Here is a 12,924-nt window from a genome sequence, read left to right on the forward strand (position 1 = left end):
ACCTGCCACTCTGCACAGCCGCCACCTCTGAGCGGAGGGTCAGACACAGAAATACACCTGCCACTCTGCACAGCCGCTGCACCTCAGAGCAGAGGGTCTGAGTTTGAGATTAGCCTGACCAATATGGTGAAACCTCATCTCTACTAAAAATACAAAAAAAATTAAATGGGTGTGGTGGCACATGGCTGTAATCCCAGCTATTCAGGAGGCTGAGGCAGGAGAATCGCTTGAACCCAGGAGGCGGAGGTTGCAGTGAGCTGAGATTGTGCCACTGCACTCCAGCCTGGGCAGTAGAGCGGCACTCCGTCTCAAAAAAACAAACAAACAAATCGGCTGGGCACAGTGGTTCGCGCCTTTAATCCCAGCACTTTGGGAGGCCAAGGCAGGTGGATCGCCTGAGCTCAGGAGTTTGTGACCAGCCTGGCCAACATGGTGAAACCCTGTCTCCACTAAAAATACAAAAGTTTAACTGTGCGTGGTGGTGGGCGCCTGTGGTCCCAGCTACTCAGGAGGCTGAGGCAGGAGAATCACTTGAACCCGGGATGTGGAAGTTGCAGTGAGCCAAGATCTCGCCATTGCACTCCAGCCTGGGTGACAGAGTGAGACTCTGTCCAAAAAAAAAAAAAAAAAAAAGTCTGTTCTTCCCAACATCTGCAGATTCAAGGTGATCCCAGCAGTTTGCTGTTCTTAAGCCGACAAGCTCCAAGGGCAGCGCACACTTCCTGTCCTGCTGGCCGGACTAGGCCAGGTGACCCTGTCGCCACAGGCATTTTGCAGCACACACAGGCTCTGAGTGCACCGGTACGGTTGCCTGACTGTCATGGAACAAATACACCCCAGGTAGCCACTAGCGTAAGGCCGAGGAGCACGTGGACTGGCCTGAGCCCAGCCAGGAGTCTGGAAGCAAGCCCAGCTACTCCCGGCTGTGCCCTCGCCTGACCGCGAAACGCTCGTACGCATGGGTTGGAGTTGTTTGCCATGCATGGCAACGGCAGCAGGAACCCGACTCACGCACGGACGCCAGCACCCACGAGTGGGAGGCGCCTCAGACACGTGGCGTCGGCTTTGGAAGCAGCTGGTGGGTGGTGAGGAAATGTCACAGCTCTGGAAAGGGAGAGGCCTCTGTAAGGTGGTGTCAAAATGCCAGGTTGAATCAACAGTCATCTGTGCGGACTCCGAAGGCAGGCAATCTGCCCAGGGAACTCGCAGCACCGGGCAGAAGGGTCTGGAGGGAGAACCCTGGTGGCACGGCTGGTATGTGAGGATCAAAGGCAGAGGAGATCTTTCCTCTTCAGCACGAGAATCCGGCACCGGGCTAAGCCTCCAGCTGCCTCCCGCTGGTGACCTGGTAAAGGGGAACATAAACTCCTTTGGTCGGCAACATTGCTTACGGCAAAACTGCCCCATGAGGGCAGACCACGTGGGGACTGGGGAGGTCATTGGTGTCTGGGGGCCACGTCACGGGCCTTCCTGAGTGATCCCCACACCTGGGCGTGTGCTCTGCGGGCCGTAGCCATGGGGCTGCTGCAGGAGGAACCTCGCCTCCTCTGGGGCAAGAGGCATCTCCGTGAGTGGGTCCCAGCCCGTTAATCAGGGAGGCAGCAACACCTGCATGCCGTCCTAAAGACCCCTCCACGCCATCGTAAAGACCCCTGTCATGCCGTCCTAAAGACCTCCATCTCGTCATTCTAAAGACCCCATCACGCTGTCTAAAGACCTCATCACACCCTTGTAAAAACCCCCATCATGCCGCCTGAAGATCCCCCCATCGCCAGGCGCGGTGATTCACGCCTGTAATCCCAGCACTTTGGGAGGCCGAGACGGACGGATCACGAGGTCAGGAAATCGAGACCATCCTGGCTAACACAGTGAAACCCCATCTCTACTAAAAACACAAAAAATTAGCCGGGCGTGGTGGCGGCACCTGTAGTCCCAGCTACTGGGAGGCTGAGGCAGGAGAATGGCGTAAACCCGGGAGGCGGAGCTTTCAGTGAGCTTTCAGGGAGATCGCGCCACAGCACTCCAGCCTGGGCGACAGAGTGAGACTCCATCTCAAAAAAAAAAAAAGACCGCCCCATCACGCCACCTAAAGACCCCCATCATGCCGTCGTAAAGACCCCCGTGTGGGAGGAACGGGCGATGCTGCCCTGCTGGCCAGCCGTGTCCCTGCCCCACGTCCTTCTCAGCAACTCTGAGGCCAAGAGCAACCTGTGGCAACCCTTGATGTCTGAACGTTTAGCCGAGGCTCGGAAGAGCCCGATGGGGCCGGGCGTGGTGGCTCAGAGCTGTCATCTCAGCCCCTCAGAGCCTTCAGAAAACCACACACAAGAGCCCAGCAGTCACTTTTGCCACCTCACTCAGCCGGGGAGTTTGGTGCTGTTCATGGAGCTGTTCAAGGTCCTAATTCAAATCCTCCCGACCCGCACCACACCCCAGAGGTGTGGAGACAACGGCATCACCCGCCAGGTTCTACAGAGGGGACCGCGGCACTCCCACTCCCCCCACTCCTAGACCTCCGTGCCGGGCTGGGACAGGTGCCCCAACCCCGATCCCCGGTTCCCACCGGCACCTCTGTCAGGGGACATCCCGGGCCCCAGCACCGAAGCCTGCCCTGTGCCCTGCTCTGGAGGATGTGGCGGCTGCTGGCGAGGGTTGGGGATGGAGTCGACGGCCCCCAAGGCCACAGCGCACTGCGAGCGGCGCAGGTTACCTTTTCCTCCGGGCGGCGGACGCAGGGCACCCTCCACTGTCTTCAGGTTCTGTGGCACAGGTGCCAGGGGGTGTGCATTTAGCTGGTTTGGATTCCAGTGTTTGCTAGGCTGGGCTTCAGGGACATCGGTGTTTGGGGCCTGACTGTCCACATGGCGACAGGGGCAGGCCGGGAGCTCCATCTTCCCAGCAGCCTTGGTGCGGGTAGGCTGCGGGGCTCCACTGCTCTCGGCCAGCCCCCTTAAGGGTGCCGGCAAGGCCAGGGGGAGCCCCTTCTCTTCCTTCAGTCCCAAGTCTCGCTGGAGAGCTGGCCGTGGGGATCGCTGGGCAGGGTCGGGCATGGCCGAGGGGCCCTGTGCCTCCAGTGGCTGCGTGTCCAACAGCAAGGCCGAGGCCTTGAGGTTGCAGGCAGGCAGCACTTGCCTCCTGGCTCTCCTCACGCTGACGCCTGCCACGCAGAGGTCGGACCCGCTGAATGGGGGCAGCTCAACCACAGGCTGCGGGGAAGGAACAGGTTGTGGGTGCTGGGCTGTGGCTGGGATGGTGGGGTCCATGCAGGAGAGGTCTGTGCAGGAGGGGCTGGTTGGGACACAGACCCCCACTTGACTCAGGCGTGAACACCTGGGGTCCCATGCAGACCGCCAGGAGGCTCCCAGGCTCTGGAGAACCCGTGGGGAGCCAAGGCTTCCTGAGGCTTGGGGGTTAGTTAGCCTGGGGGGCCCCACACCCAGGGACTGGGCTGCTCTTTTCCTGAGTTTAGCCACAAAGAGGCCTCAAGAGAGAGGCACTGGCCACACTTCCCAATGGCTCCAGCACATCTGCAGGCACAGGGAGGCCCCCGAAAGATCCTCGGAGTGGAGGCGGCACTGCAGGTCAAAGTGAAGGAGCAGCATGGGGGGCTTGAGGCTGCAGGCATGGAGCCCCCACCTCTAACCAGTCAGGGCCGGGTGAGACGGGAACAGGAGGGAGGAAAGCCGGACGGAGGCACTGAGCCTGAGGCACCCCGCTCGCCTGGACGCCTGGAGCAGCCCCTTCCTCGGTGCCGACGAGGCACTGAGCCCCATGGGAGAGCAGGACAGGCCTGGACCCTTGGCGGGACCCAGCGTGGTCACAGAGCAGGACTGGCGTCCTCCATGGACCCCGCGGTGGTGGCGGCCTCCACCCTCGCCCAGTGACCAGGTGGCAAAGCATCCACATGGCGGGCAGCCACCAAACCCCCCAGGGGATGGCGCCCACCGCCCGGGCAGGGGCGGACGTGGCTCACCTGCCTCCACAGGAGTTCAAAGTTGCCGACGTCACAGCTGCGGTCCACGGCCACCTTGATGGTGTCCTCCTGCACCTGTGCACACAGCTGGGCTGTGACCGGTGTGGACGGGTGCATGGTGGGGCTGGAGTTGATCTCGATCAGCCAGGGCCTGAAGTCCCTTCCAAGGACGAAGTCGGCCCCGTAGAGCTCAAAGCTGTTCTTGCGAGGCTCCACGTGGTCCTGGGCCACCTTCATGGCGTGGACGATGGCCTTCTTCATGGACGGGTAGATGACACTGCCCCACACGGCACCACGGCCCTGGCACTGCAGGTACTCCTGGAACCTGGCGCTGGTCCACATGTTGTGTGCAGGCAGCAGGGGGCTGCGGCCCACGTCATTCTTCAGGTGCTTCTGGACGGCGTTGTTGCACAGGTGGATGGCACTGTGGCGGGGACAAGGGGCAGGTGCTCAGCCTCCGTCGGCCCAGGAGGGCACCCAAGGCCGGTCCTCCCAGCTGCGCTGCGTCTACCCAGCTGGCTCTAGAGAACCCTCCCCCGAGGACTCCCACCCTTTGCTGGAGGGGCCCAGTTGGGATGAGTGTTACTGTCCCAGATGGAGAAACAGGGCTCAGAGAGGCCATGGGATTGGCCAGGCGCACGGCTCATGGCTGGAGGCCCAGAAATGGGTGCTGGAAGGGGGCCCTGGCTTCTCACTGCCTGGGAGCTGCTTTTGCACAGGTGAGTCCCTGGACCCCCTCCAGGCCCACTTGACCAGAGGCAGTGAGTAGGTGAGGGTCAAAGCACCTGGCCAGCTCCTCCCAAGCCTCTTCTGGGTGTGACTTCAAGCATGACCCACCAGGCATGACCGCAGCCCCTCGCCTGGGCCAGAGTTAACTCCCCTGCAAGGTCTCTGTTATGTGAGTCTCGGGCCTCCCTGGATCTTCACTCTCTTGAAAAGCAGACCCCCTTCCTGCCCAGCCATCAGGGCCCCTAGCGCCTCACACCAAGTGAGAACCACACAATGGTCAGAGGAAGCCTTGGTGCAGACAGAGGCTGGCAGGCATCACCGTGTGGGCAGCACACGCCTGAGGACTCCGCAGGCTCTTGCCATCCTGCCCACGAGGGGTCCCGGGTGAGGAGGGGTCCATGCACCCCCGGCAGCACACTCGCCTCCACCAGGCGCCCCACACGCCACCGCCCCTGAACCAGGGCCCAGGTGCTGCCCACACCATTCCGATCCCCCTGGGCACAGGCAAAATGGTGCCTTTTAAGATTTTCCAGAAATGATACAGACCGCGTGGGGTGCAGGGTGCTGGCTTTGAAGGTCAGTGGGCCTGGGTCTGTCCCTGGGGGAGGTCATCAGCCTCCCAAGCCTCAGTTTCCCCCCATCTGTGCCTCTCGTGGTAGCAGGTGGCAGTGAGGGGGTCCTGCCTGTGCTGCTTCTCACTGCAGCTGCCCCCGGCAGGTGGGCAGCAGCCCATGCCCTGGCTTGAGGTGTCCAGCTTGCCCACCGCACTGACCTGTCCAGCTTGTCCAGGGAGAAGCGCTGTGTTGAGAACCGCAGGTAACTCTCCTTGTAGAACCAGATGGTCAGGGGGTTCCAGTCCGTGATGAGGAACCACTGTCTGATGTCGAACTTGGTGTCATAGATGAGCAGTGGCGTCTCGATGTACTTCTGGACCACCCACTTGTCCCTGGGAAGAGGGTGGTCTGCAGCCGCCAGCTCCAGGATCTCCTCCACACGGTCCATGCACACTATGTCTGCAAGAAGCCACCGCTCAACCCAGCATGCCCAGCCACTGTGCAGCAGGACCGAGCTCCTGAGCCCTGGGGCAGGGTTGCAGCTTGGCCCTGAGACCTGCACTGGCTTTGTCCAGCGCCAGCAGGCAGCATTGCTGGTGGGGGGAATGGGGACAGGGAAGGCTTAGCGCTCATGGATGAGGCTGAAGCCAGTGCCAGTCTCCCCCAGGCTCTCCTCCAACAGAACCAGCCTCTGGGACTCCAGAGGGGACACAGAGATCAGTGAAGGGGCAGGGACAGAGAAACTTTTAAAAGGGAGCCAGGAGGATGGGCATGGTGGCTCAAGCCTGTAATCCCAGCACTTCGGGAAGCCGAGGCAGGTGAATCACTTGAGGTCAGGAGTTCAAGACCAGCCTGGCCAACATGGTGAAACTCCATCTCTACTAAAAATACAAAAACTTAGCTGGGTGTGGTGGGCACCTGTAGTCCCACTTGGGAGGCTGAGGCAGGAGAATCGCTTAAATCTGGAAGGTGGAGGCTGCAGTGAGCCGAGATCATGCCACTGCACTCCAGCCTGGACGACAGAGCGAGACTCAGTTTCAAAAAAATAATAATAATAAAAATAATAAAAAGAAGAGCGTAGACCAGTTTGTGAATGCAGAGGAGGAAATCCTGATTAACCCATCAACCCAGATCCAGCCTTGTGATTGGAACACACGCTGTGAAGACGCCTCCAGGTCTGCCCCAGCGCTGGAGTCCTGACCCTCCACGCCTGCCTCGGTGTTCTGCTCCCACCCTTCCTTCCCTGTGGCGCTGTGGGCCTGAGACTGCCCCTCACTCATGGCCCCTGGCATCAAGTGCGGGCATTGGTGGCTATGAACTCGGTGCAGGGAGCGCCCGCACCAGGGGACTTATCTCGCCCGGATGAACGTGATGAACGAGGTGCAGGGAGTGCCCGCACCAGGGGACTCACCTCGGCCCCGGGACTTGGCCGCGGGCTTTATAATCCAGATGTTCCGGAACCCGTCGATGTCCGTCTGAGGGTTCACAGACATGATTTGATTCAGCAGAGCCTGGCACTGCGAAAAGTAATTTCTTGAATCGGAGATGAAAGCATCACCACTACGAAGCAAGATCCAGAAAGGGCATGAGACTTGGAGGCCTGGGTCCCGCCTCACCCACCAAGCAGACACTCGGCTCTAGGATGGTCTACAGCTGACCTGGCGAGAAAGGGCTGCGGGTCGGCCCAGGAAGTTCTGCCAACAGTATGGACACCTGAAAACACAGCCCTGTGAGGCTGCTCCAGACAAGGGCTGTGTTAAGACACTGGGGACCCCAGTGTGTGGGTCGGAGCCAGCCACAGTCCCCAAGCAGCACCCTGCCTGGGTGGAAACGGTGGGAGGCACGGGGCGGGAGGCATAGCCATGGTGGAAACGTGGGAGACACAGGCCAGGGGCGGATGCAGCCATTCCCAGGTTTTGCCTGTGGTTGGTGGTGCCTGGGACTGACCCCTGGTAGGAAAGCGGCTGGCCTGTGCAGACATCCTGCATCCCTGCCAGCTGCCAGTGCCACATCCTGCGAGCTCAAGATCAGTCTGACTCAAGACCCTTTGCAGTCACCGGCTAGACTCAAGAAGTCATCATAACTACAGGGAATAAGGAGAGGGGGCACTAGAGCTGTTTGAGTGGCTTTTAGAGCTCCGGGGTGCACTAGAGCTGTTTGAGTGGCTTTTAGAACTCAGGGGTGCACTAGAGCTGTTTGAGTGGCTTTTAGAACTCAGGGGTGCACTAGAGCTGTTTGAGTGGCTTTTAGAGCTCTGGGGTGCACTCCTGCTATCCGGATGGTAGGGGGAAGCCATGCCAGTACCAGCAGCTTCCCCAGGGCCCATTGGACCCATCCTGGATGGGCAAACTCAGGGCTCTGAAGACCAGTGTGGACCCCGCGACATCCTGACAAGGTGGCCTTGGTGAAGGAGTGGGGGCCAGCAGGGCTCCAAGGACACCAGCCATGACTCTTGCAGCCAGCCTGGGCTGGCGTGGGGAGGCAAAGCCCCTGAGGACACAGGACATCAGGGTTCCATTCCCACCTGCTGGGGGCAGCTTGAAGGGAGAAGTAAGGCTGGGGTGTCCCTGACAACAGGGGAGGGGCCCCACCCCTATGGAGCTGTGGCCGGCAGGGGGCCTGGGTGAGAGCCCCTGTGGTGACAAGCCCCTCCCGGGGAAGGACTGAAGGTGATCTCAGACAGGGGCACGTCCCGGCTCTCACTGGCTGCTATGTCTCCTCCGTGGTGAGCACCACACACTCCTGACCCCAGGATGGCAACAGGACTGTGATGAGGACTTGGAGCAAACCGGATGCAGTCAGCCCCCCGCGCCCCTGAAACATCCCTGTCTGTGCGGCACAGGCCAGCCCCAAACTATTGAGGTCTAAACAGGGTGGGTCACCCATGACGTCCACCATGCTGGTCACAGCCAAGGTCGCCCAGGATACCAGCAAGCTCCCAGTGACACGGGGCTACAGCGACTCACTCAGGAGGATGAGCTGCGGGAAGGAATCCCTCACAGCCTCCCAGCACAGCCCAGCCCCGAGCCTGCAACAGCCCTCACATTGGGAGGTGGTATTTGGGCAGGACCGCCCTCCCCACAAGTGCATGCGTCACTGTGTTGCCCCTGCTTTATGGGGAGAAGGCTGCGAGCAGTGAGGGACAGAGCCACTCAGGAGCCCAGCGGAGCACCGCACAGGAGCTGGCAAGGTCCAGGAACTATAAGATGCACACCCCAAACTCGTCAGAGAACAAGCACGGGCCTCTAGATGCTGACGGCGACCAGGGGCCACAGCCAGGGCTCTCTGGGTCCTGACCCCGGGGCACACCTGCCAGGGATCCCAGCTGAGCCCAGTAGGTGAGGACTGACGGGCCGAGGCACCGGGGACTCCCAGAGAGATCCCCTCCCGCAGCAGCTGGGAAGCTCCCCTGCACGCACACCCTCCTGACATGGTTTGGGATGAGTCGGCCACGGGGACTTGCAGGGGTCCGATGCTGCCACCTGGTGGTCACCCCTGGGTCTTCCTTTTAATTCAGGTCTAAGAAAACGCAGTGGGGTGCACCTTGCCATCCTCGAAAAAGTCAAGTTGCACAGTGTGTACATCCATGTACGCTCGTGTGCACGCCACCTGGATCGAGACAGGAACACCTCGGCTCCTCAACAGGCAACAGAGACCAGTTACCAGGCTATCACTGCAGGCGGGGCTGGCCTGCTCCTGAACTTTGTCAGTGAAACCACACAATTTGTGCTCCTTTGTATCTGGCCTCTTTCTTTTCTTTTCTTTTTTTTTTTTTTTTTAGACGGAGTCTCGCTCTGTCACCCAGGCTTGAGTGCAGTGGCATGATCTCGGCTCACTGCAACCTCCAACTCCCAATTAAAGCGATTCTCCTGCCTTAGCCTCCCAAGCAGCTGCGATTACAGGCATGAGCCACCATGCTCGGCTAAATTTTGTATTTTTAGTAGAGGCGGATATCACCATTTTGGCCAGGCTGGGCTCGAACTCCTGACCTCGGGTGATCCCCCTGCCTCGCCCTCCTAGAGTGCTGGGATGACAGGCGTGAGCCGCCGCGCCCGGCCTGTGTCTGGCTTCTTTCGACAGGACTGTGAGAGTCATCCACACTGCAGCGTGGCTCAGTCCCTCCTTGAACACAGTTTGGCAGTTTCCAGATTTGGGCCATCAGGAATGAAGTCCTTCTGAGGACACATGTCTCCATTTCTCCTGCATAAATACCTTGGAATGGATTATCTCGGTCATTGGGTATGTAGATGCCTAAACATAAAAGAAACTGTCAAAGACTTTTCTAAATGGGTTGTGCCAATTTACACTCCCCTAGCCATATCTAGAGTTCTAGCTGCTCCACACATTAGCAAACACTTGGTGATGTCAGTTTTTACTCTTTTTTTTTTTTTTTTGAGACAGAGTCTCACTCTGTTGCCCCAGGCTGGAGTGTAGTGATACCATCTCAGCTCACTGCAACCTCTCTGCCTCCCGGGTTCAAGACATTCTTCTGCCTCAGCCTCCTGAGTAGCTGGGACTACAGGCACGCACCACCGCACCCAGCTAATTTTTGTGTTTTTAGTAGAGACGGGTTTCACCATATTGGCCAGGCTGGTCTTGAACTCCTGACCTCATGATCTGCCCTCCTCAGCCTCCCAAAGTGCTGGGATTACAGGCATGAGCCACAGTGCCTGGCCCACTGCTTTCCCATTTTTAAAAGCCTTTCACGTATCACATGATATATCAAACTAATTTTTGTGTATTTGTGAAGCAGAATTCAAGGTACATTTTTTTCATATGGCTGATCGCTGCTGGAGCACCATTTAGTGAAAAGACCAACCTTTCCTTAATGATCTTAAATGCAGTGACCACAGACGGGAAGATCTATCTTTAGACTCTATTCTGTTACACTGATCCTATCCCAATATCACATCTTCGCTATTGTAAATCTAGAGTAAGTCTTGAAATTTGGAGCACAAGTCCTCTGATTTTGGTTTTCTTTATCAAGTCTGTTTTGGCTTTTCTTAAATCATTCATATTTCTATATAAATGAGTTCATTAATTCCTCCTGCCCCCTCCCTGCCCTGCAAAAAAAATACCTCTCAGGATTCTGGCTGGGATTACATTGACTCTATTGATTAGTATGAGAAAAGCAAATATGTCTACACTATTAAGTCTTCTAAGTCATTAACATGTTATATATATACACACACACATGTTTATTAGGTATTTACTGTCACTTTAACTTCATAACTTTCAATTTAGGGTCTTCAATGTATTTTGCTATATTTATTTCTAGAGGTTTGTTGTTATTTGATGTTAGTGTATTGTGTCTTTAGAATTTCATTTCACAGTTTGTTGCTAGAACATAGAAATATGATGGAGTCTCATATATTAACTTTGTACCCAGTGACCTTGTTGATTTCACTTAATTTTAATACATCACCATTTATTTAAATTATTTAAATATTAAATTTTCAGTATGAGCAATCATATCATCTACAAATAAGAATTTTATTTCTTCCTTTCTGATCTTTATGCCTTACTTTTTTTTTCCTGTACTATTAAACTAGTCAGACCATTCAGTCTACGCTGAACAGAAGTCTGATGGTGAGCAACTTTGTCTCATTCTGATTTCAAGGAGGACACTCTCAATAGTATATAACCACTAAGAAATATATTAGCTGTTGGACTCTTAAACTTTCAAATGAAGAGACCTGGCTGTGTGTAGTCAGACACGCCTGTAATCCTGGCACTTTGGGAGGCCAAAGCAGGATTGCTTGAGGCCAGGAGTTCAAGACAAGCCTAGGCAATATAGCAAGACCCTGTCTCTACAAAAAATTTTAAAAATAGCCAGTATTGTGGCATGTGCCTGGAGTCCCAGCTACTTGAGAAGCTGAGTTGGAAAGATTGCTTGAGCCCAGGAGTTTCAGGTTGCAGTGAGCTATGATTGTGCCACTGCACTCCAGCCTAGGTGGATAGAGTGAGACCCTATCTCAAAAAAAAGAAGAGTTTTTTCATTTCCAAGTTGGCTAAACAAATTTACAGGGACAGGTATTAAGTTTCATCAATTTTTGCCTCTTGAGGTGATTTTTTTTTTGCCTCTTGAGATGATCTTACAGCTTTTCTTTTCCATTCTGAAAATGTAATAAAATTCACTAATTAACTTTTCAATGTTAAACCAACCTTGCATTCTTGGAATAAAGCCCATTTGGTTCTGATGTATTATTTCATTCACATTTCACTGGTTTCATTAAATAATATTTTGGTTAAAGTTTTGTATATATGTAATCATGAGAAATATTGGCCTATACTTTTTTGTTATTTTACTTTTTTCAAGTTTCGGTATCAGGCTTTTCTGGCCTCATAAAATGATTAGAAAATGTTCTCTCCTTCTCTGTTACTTGAAAGCATTTGTGTGTTATTGGAATCAATTTTAATTAATGAATTAATTAAATTTAATTAACTAGTGAAACCATTATGGCCTTGGATCCTCCTTTGTAGGAAAGTCTTTAAATTACAGATTTAGGCTGGGTGCAGTGGCTCATGCCTGTAATCCCAGCACTAACGCTTACGTAACTGGAGCCCCGGAAGGAGAGAAGAGAGAGAGAATAGGGCAGAAGGAACATCCAAGAAATAATGACCTAGAGTATTCTAAATTTGAGGAAAAATTCCAACCCACAGATCAAAATGCCCCAGAAACCTCAACCAGGAGAAATACAAAGAAACTACTTGTAGAAGTGTTATAATCAAACTGCTGAAAACCAAAGACAGAGAATATCCTGAAGCATCAAGAGGAAAAGACATTACCTTCAAAAGGAACAAAACTCATAACTATAGATGTGCCAGCGTGGACGGACCTCACTGACCTCATGGACCTCAAGTGTGCCAGTGTGAACGGATCTCACAGACCTCACGTGTATCAGTGTGGAGGGACCTCATAGATCTCACGTGTGCCAGCGTGGACGGATCTCACAGACCTCACGTGTATCACCATGGAGGGACCTCATAGATCTCATATGTGCCAGCATGGACGGACCTCACTGACCCCACGTGTATCAGCATGGACGGACCTCACGGATCTTACATGTGCCAGCGTGGATGGACCTCACAGATTTCATGTTGGGTAAAAGAAGTCATAAACGAGAGAGCACAGACTATTCCCCAAATGTGAAATCTGAAAACAAAACTGGTTCATGGCTGCAGGAGCCAGAATAGGTGTGACCCCTGTGGGGGTTCTCCCAAGAAAGGTTAACAGGAGCTGACAGGGGACTGGAAACGTCTTCTGTCTCAAGTGGGCTGTGGCTACGCAGGTGGACACGTAAGCAAAATTTCGTCCATATGTACAAAGATGATTATACACTGCGTGCCTTAACTGTAGTTATGTAATCCCTCAATAAAAGGAAAAGAAAAATACTTGATTAATTCACAAGAAGAAGAAAGAAACAAAAGAATCACCACCACCCTGGGATGAAGCATGAAGCTGTTGCAGACCCTCTGAATCAAGTCACTTTCCTGACTCTCCCATTGGCCGGCAGCTGCTCATGCTCCAGGGGGGGCCACGCCCACCTCCGCCCAGCTCCTCTCTCTGGTGGCCACTGCCAAGGGAGTGCAGAACCCCTGGCCCCAGGAGGAACTGGGCCCTCAGCAGGGGCAGGAAGGTCAGGGTCAGCCTTTGGACACCTGGAG

At 55.0% G+C, this 12,924-nt stretch overlaps 1 protein-coding gene across 1 annotated transcript in view; it reads right to left on the reverse strand.

Moving 5' to 3' along the window:
- TTLL8 (tubulin tyrosine ligase like 8) overlaps positions 1 to 12,924 on the reverse strand; it is a 30,134-nt gene that overhangs the window by 5,084 nt on the left and 12,126 nt on the right. Inside the window, exons 10-13 of the mRNA XM_023221613.2 lie at positions 6,668 to 6,816; positions 5,475 to 5,715; positions 3,974 to 4,397; positions 2,711 to 3,206 (exon numbers count right to left, since the gene is read on the reverse strand). Coding sequence (XP_023077381.1) covers positions 2,711 to 3,206; positions 3,974 to 4,397; positions 5,475 to 5,715; positions 6,668 to 6,816 — 1,310 coding nt within the window. The remainder of the gene's footprint in view (positions 1 to 2,710; positions 3,207 to 3,973; positions 4,398 to 5,474; positions 5,716 to 6,667; positions 6,817 to 12,924) is intronic.

This window comes from Piliocolobus tephrosceles, chromosome 19, assembly GCF_002776525.5.
Source record: "Piliocolobus tephrosceles isolate RC106 chromosome 19, ASM277652v3, whole genome shotgun sequence".
NCBI lineage: Eukaryota > Metazoa > Chordata > Mammalia > Primates > Cercopithecidae > Piliocolobus > Piliocolobus tephrosceles.